Genomic DNA, 6,798 nt, shown 5'->3' with positions numbered 1-6,798 from the left:
AGTCTTAAAGGAGGTGTTTTCCAGGTAAAGGAGGCAGGGAAAGAAAACCCAGGGAGGTGAGAAAGAGGCTAGTGGAAGGTGCAGGTGCATAGTCTGACTGTGCTACTGCCAGGGCATGGGTGATGGTTCCCAGCTGGAAAGAAGGCTAGACTTGGAGCTGGGAACCACGTACCAAGTGCCCTATGGCCCCTGCAGTTATGTCCTGCGTCTGACCAGGATCATTTGGAAGATTTTAAGCCGAGAGTGAGGGGTAGGATGGACTCAGATTTGGGGACCTGAGTGGGGAACCTGATCAGATTTGCTTTTTGGAAAGTGACTGTGACAGAAACATGAGCCATGGGCAAGTCTTCAACCTAAGCCTCAGTTTCCTCATTTCTCAAGAAGGAGCAATAGATGTGCATGAAGACTGGAAGAGATGATGTATGTGAAAAGTGGTATATGTCAACTATTATATGACTTTGAGTCATGAATCGGGTAACATGCTTACTGTCTCAAGAAGAGATCAGTTCTGTCATCTGGGGCAAAACACACATGCTTGATATTGTTTCTTGATTTATACAACTATCTGTTTCCTCAAACTTTCTTTTTTTTTTTTTAATGGGAGCAGCTATTACTACTTTTTGTCTATTTCAGCTTAAACTCTGTTACAAATTGGAAGGACCGAGTTGTTGAACGTTAATTGTAGAAAAGGAAAAGAAAGTTTTTATTTTTTGCCTTGTGCATTCATTCTTTCAAAAGCCATTTAGAGTAAGAAACATTTTCTATCTTCTCATAGTAAGTAGCAAGTCAGGTGCCTGAAGACCCCATCATATTTTACTAAAACTCTCCACTCCAAAAGAGCATCAGTTCTGTGTAGGTGAATAGAAATCTGGTGTGTAGATCGGGCACGGTGGCTCACGCCTGTAATCCCAGCACTTTGGGAGGCCGAGGCAGGTGGATCACCTGAGGTCAGGAGTTTGAGACCAGTCTGGTCAAAATGGCGAAACCCTGTCGCTACTAAAAATACAAAAATTAGCTGGGCATGGTGGCACGCACCTGTAGTCCCAGCTACTCCAGAGGCTGACGTGGGAGAGTCCCTTGAACCTGGGAGGTAGAGATTGCGGTGAGCCGAGATCGCACCACTGCACTCCAGCCTGGGTGACAGAGCGAGGCTCTGTCTTAAAAACGAAAACAAACCTGGTATGTAAATAGCTAAATATAGAGACATACAGGAGGCATCTTATAATGTGTGATTATTCATCTGATTTTATTCAGTGTGCTATTAAGGACCCTTGCTTCTAAAGAAAATTGGAACATTTTCAAAGCTTGCGTCTGAATCCTGTCTACTCGGTGATGGAGTGACTCAGGAAACCACATCACCTCCCCAAGCCCCAGTCCCTGTGAAATGGGGAGTGTAGTAAGACCTACTTCCTAGGGCTGTTGGGAGGATCAGCTGAGACAATCTGATGGAAGCACTTTGACCAGTGCCTGATAAATAACACGCATTCGGTAAGTTATTATTAGGGCTGGGAGAGGAATAACTTCAGCTGCGAAAGCTAACACTAGTCTACCCTGATGACGGCATTAGATACTTATTTTCAAGTTTCTTCTGAAGACAAATTTTAACTGATACTTGAAAAACAGGGAGATCATGAAAAAGAGGACTCAGGGTAGTCTCTAAAGGCTGTTGAGCCTGAAGAGGTACTGGAATGCGGTGCCTGCCTTGTGTTGCAGGCTTCAGCAGTTTAGGCCCAGATGACCGTGGGTCCCACCTGCCTGACAGCAGGGCACACAGGTGCTGAGCAGTTGGCCATTACTGGGCTATGAAAACAGCATGAATGGGGAATGGGGCTTGTGGGCAAAGCAATACAGTCCACGTGTTTGCAGGTGGGAAAGTCAAACTCTGTCTTTATTACCATTTTATTTGCGATAGGTAGCAGCACCACCTGGGAAGACCCTTGGGAAGGAGGAGAAGGAATTTGTTGGATGGCAATCTTACCTTTGAGCATCTGTTATATTTAATGCCTAGTTTTAGCCCTTTTCATATTAGACTTTCCAACAGCAAGTCAAGGAAAGTCAAGGACTGGAAGGAAGATGGGCTCAGAGGAAAGGTTCTTTTTTTTTTTTTTTTGGATTCTTGCTCTGTCACCCAGGCTGGAGTGCAGTGGTGCGATCTTGGCTCACTGCAATCTCTGCCTCCTGGGCTCAAGCGGTTCTCCGGCCTCAGCCTCCCAAGTGGCTGGGATTACAGGCCATGTGCCACTATACCTGGCTAATTTTCATATTTTTAGTAGAGATGGGGTTTTGCCATGTTGGCCAGACATGCCATGAGGTCAGGCTGGTCTGGAACTCCAGACCTCAAGTGATTCGCCTGCCTCGGCCTCCCAAAGTCCTGGGATTACAGGTGTGAGCTACCGCGCCAGGCTGGAAAGTTTAAGAGTTCCACAAAGTGGCCAAAAGTTTGTTCTTGCATTTCATCATGCATATGCCTTGGAGTTATGTTTTTGGAAACGACTTAAGAAAACAAATTTTCCAGGTAATATGTAGCTGGTTCCCATTTTCTAGCATCTCTGTCTTTGACTGATGTGACGCCATACGTTCCTGACAGTTAACGTCGGCTCTGGTAGTGGTCTGATGCCAAGTACAGTCATAGCTCAGCCATGAAATAGGGCCTTCTAGATAGGCCAGATTCAGTGCCCTTCCCAACAGATGCCTCTCCATCCCCCACACCTCCTGACTCCACCAAAATGAAGTGGAAGTATGTCTTGAGTTGCCCACTTCTTCTGCGCCTGATCAGGCACATGTCAAGAATGTTGGCTGGTGATGGGCTCAAGGCACAGCCCACTTCACTGACTCGTGCATGTGTGCAGGCTTGATTGACACTGGCAAAATATGTAAGGATATTTCTAGACATTCCAAGTGATTGACTCCTCTGAGGAAATGAAACATTAAAAAAAAAATATATATATATATATATATATATATACACATGTATATTTAATTATTTTTTTAAAACCACAATTGAAAAAATTCTTTGCCACTGGGTAGAATTAAATCTGACAGGAAACCCTAGGAGTTTTTATTAGTACCATTATTGTTTTCTTTGGCTCCATGTATTATGTCGGTAAAATGACAAAAAAAAAAAAAAAAAAGGAAAAAAATTGTAAAAGGCAAATATTTTGTACAAAAATACAAAGTTTTAAAAGCTCTTTAAGTATATTTCATATTATTACTAAGAGTTGGCCTATATATCTGTATGTCTGCATATTTTTCCTACACTTGGGATTTTTAGAAACGTATGGTACTGTTTACACAGCATATGCTTAAGTTCTTCCTATAACTCACCAACCAATGATAGCCTTTTTCTGATTGGAGTGTTCCCTACTTTGGAAGATATAATTTGAATAATTGCATGGTTACTGACGGAGGAAAATCTATGTGATTCAGTCCATGTGCACAGTGAAAATCAGCATATCACCCTGGGGAACATTTAATTCCCAAGTCTTTGGGTAATGACGGATGGTAAAACACTAGCTGTCAATTTTTTTTCAGTAATTGGTTTTCAGTGCTTTTTTTTTTCAATCTGATGAGAAGGTGATGCAATTAGAAAGGAGTGTCCTTTGCCTTTGAGAGCTGAAAATTTGCTCATGTGATTCCATCACAGTCCATTATAACGCAGATGACAATACTAAAAGAGAGAAATAAGAATGGGCATTAGTTTTTCTTAAATAATAAAGTTAAAGTGCAATTCAAAAAAAAGGAATGTGTATTTTTATAGGACAGTGTCTAAAATACATCATTCAACAATGCTTATATTTTCAAAGAAACATCTAGAAGATCTTATTCAGATGAAAAGCTAAGTTTCATTTTGAAAGAGCCTATTCTGGGGAAGCCTGGTCCCTACTCAAATCCCAAATGGCCAAACAAAGCATACAGAAGACAAATCTGAGTTACTTGTCACCATCAATTATAATCTCTTGTTTAGATATCTGTGTTTTCCCCCCTCAACTGACCCAGCTGTGAGTTCCTATGTGTCTTAAGGTCCCTAGCACTTGGACCAATGCCTGACACATCAAAGGTGCTCAATAATTGTCTGTTGAATGGCAATATGGATAATTTATGCCCCAGTTACTTCCAAAAATAGTTTGACCAAAATATATTTGAGGTTTTTGTTTACTGCCAACTTTTTAAATGAACAGTTTTATTGAAATATAATTCACAAATTGTATAATTCACCCATTTAAAGTATATAATTCAGTGCTCTTTGGTATATTCACGAAGTTATGCAATTTAGAACCAATCTAGTTTAATTTTAGAACATTTCCATTGCCCCAAAAAGAAACCCCATACCCATTCGCCTTCATTCCCCATTTCCCCCATCCCCTATCACAAACTTTTAATCTCATTCTGGTGAAGAAAACGAAGATGCCGCATTCCAAAGAGGGTCGTGTGTTAAATGAAGCTGTAGGTACACAGCCTTTGAAGTCAAGAAAATCTCCACAAGCTGCTTTGGCTTATGAGCTCATAAGCAGCACAGACGATTTCCCTCTATTATGGATCACAGGATCTGGCCTATAGTAGATGCTCAGTAGATACTCGTGGAACTGAATGCGTGGCCGCCTGGATTAGCTGTGTATGAATGTCTATGAAAAAGGACTAATATTGGTGCTATATCTTCTTTCTTTTTTTTTTTGAGACAGAGTTTCGCTCTTGTTACCCAGGCTGGAGTGCAATGGTGCGATCTCGGCTCACCGCAACCTCTGCCTCCTGGGCTCAAGCAATTCTCCTGCCTCAGCCTCCTGAGTAGCTGGGATTACAGGCACATGCCGTCACGCCCGGCTAATTTTGTATTTTTAGTAGAGATGGAGTTTCTCCATGTTGGTCAGGCTGGTCTCGAACTCCCCACCTCAGGAGATCTGCCTGCCTCGGCCTCCCAAAGTGCTGGGATTACAGGCATGAGCCACTGTGCCCTGCCAGTGCTATATCTTACAGAACAATTAACTCACAATATAAGATACTTATCTGGGTCAGTTAGTTTAGCATTCGTTGAGTACTTCCTACATGTGAGGCACACTTATTATTTAAATCTTCACAACAACCTCATGAAGAAGATGCTATTACTATTCCCCTGAGGTTAATCACCTGCCCAGTTAATAAATGGCAGAACCAGGACCGAAACCTAATTGCAGAGCCTGCATTCAGGGCCCTTGTACTCACCACCCCTCACCCTTTCATAGGACATAAGCTGGCAGCTCCCTCTTAAATCCCATCTCCTGCTCACCTGTCTCTCTGTCTTTTTCGCAAATGAAGTTATTGACGTCTTCACATTGGAAATCGTTCCACTGCCCAGCATAAATCAACCCAGCACAGTCTTCTCCTGGCCCGTGGCCATGACCCCAGTTATCCGGCTGTCCAGCTTTCCAATTTCTTTTAGCAAAACAGAAATTGAATGTTATTTGCACAGTAATGCACAGCTTTTCTTTACTCAAGAGCAGCAGAGAAATATAAAAAAACAAAACTGAAGCATGTCATTTATCCTGGAATGAAAATGCAGTTTAAGAAGCAGTACGTGCTCTTATTCAGAGTAAGGAGGAGCTGTTTTGCAGAGTAATGCATAATGCGGCATCTCCCTGCAGGCCTGTGATCTTTGCTACCATGAACCAAATTCACTACGCAGGTTCATCACAATGTGGAGGGAGCGGATCTTGCTTTGGGACAGTTAGATGAATGATTTTCTAATGTGTACTGGAATGCTGACTTCTGGGCATGAGTGCATATATGTGTGTGAATATCTATTCATTATGAGGACATGATACACATACACACACACAGACACACACACACACACGGTCTTGTGAGAACCCAGAGGGACCTTGTACATTGCAATATCTTGCCTCTAACAAGTCCAAGAGCCAGGAAGGGAAAGTGAAAGACTTTTGAAATACATTTATAAGAACCTACAATTACAAATAACTGGTTATGATTATCTGGCTGAGTTGTAGAAGGTTGATCGCTTTAGAAAGAAATAGTAATTTAATCTTACTGAAAATGACTCCTACATTTCACTGCCTTTTTTGAGACAGAGATTCTTAAAAACAAGTTTTCTTTAGGATGAGTTCACATGGGGCTTTTAACTTGGATGCTGCGGCTCGGAACAGCACTTTGCCACAGACAACAGTTCTTGATTCTGTTTCCATGAATCAATCAGGTGTGCTTCCAGACTTCCCTTTGAAGGCTCAATCTTGTCTAAGAAGCAGATTCATTCACAGAAGCTTGCGGCTGCTGCCTGAGAGGACAAGCCAGCCTCACGTGGAGGGTCTGGAAGAACATCTGCAGCAGAGGGTGCTTCCCATAAACAATGACTCATTACCGCACTGGCCACAGAGTGTCCTCAGGTCACCCGAGAAGACAGCCTGTATGGCCCTGCCTCTCTGGACAGTAAGACCCGCAAAACCAGAGGGCAGCATGAAAGGACAGTTGAAGTTCATAGTCAAAGGATGGGGACAGGGTAGAACTGACTCCCCCACACCAAATGTGTATTTTGGGATTTTAAAAAAATGAATATGAAGGCCAGGAGTGGTGGCTCATGCCTGTAATCCCAGCACTTTGGGAGGCTGAGGCAGGTAGATCTCCTGAGGTCAGGAGTTTGAGACCAGCCTGGCCAACATGACGAAACCCCGTCTCTACTAAAAATACAAAAATCAGCTGGGCATGGTGGCAGGCACCTGTAGGCCCAGCTACTTGGGAGGCCGAGGCAGGAGAATCGCTTGAATCCAGGAGGTAGAGGTTTGCAGTGAGCCAAGATCATGCCACTGCACT

At 42.9% G+C, this 6,798-nt stretch overlaps 1 protein-coding gene across 1 annotated transcript in view; it reads right to left on the bottom strand.

The window, feature by feature from the left end:
- Window positions 1-2,957: 2,957 nt before the first annotated feature.
- The window catches only part of COLEC12 (collectin subfamily member 12), a 59,656-nt gene continuing 55,815 nt past the window's right edge, over window positions 2,958-6,798 (bottom strand). The window contains exons 10-11 of the mRNA XM_030926175.1: window positions 5,261-5,406; window positions 2,958-3,667 (exon numbers count right to left, since the gene is read on the bottom strand). Of these exons, the coding sequence (XP_030782035.1) occupies window positions 3,648-3,667; window positions 5,261-5,406 (166 nt within the window). The 3' untranslated portion in view covers window positions 2,958-3,647. The remainder of the gene's footprint in view (window positions 3,668-5,260; window positions 5,407-6,798) is intronic.

This window comes from Rhinopithecus roxellana, chromosome 21, assembly GCF_007565055.1.
Source record: "Rhinopithecus roxellana isolate Shanxi Qingling chromosome 21, ASM756505v1, whole genome shotgun sequence".
NCBI lineage: Eukaryota > Metazoa > Chordata > Mammalia > Primates > Cercopithecidae > Rhinopithecus > Rhinopithecus roxellana.
This window is presented reverse-complemented; position numbering and strand designations above follow the sequence as displayed.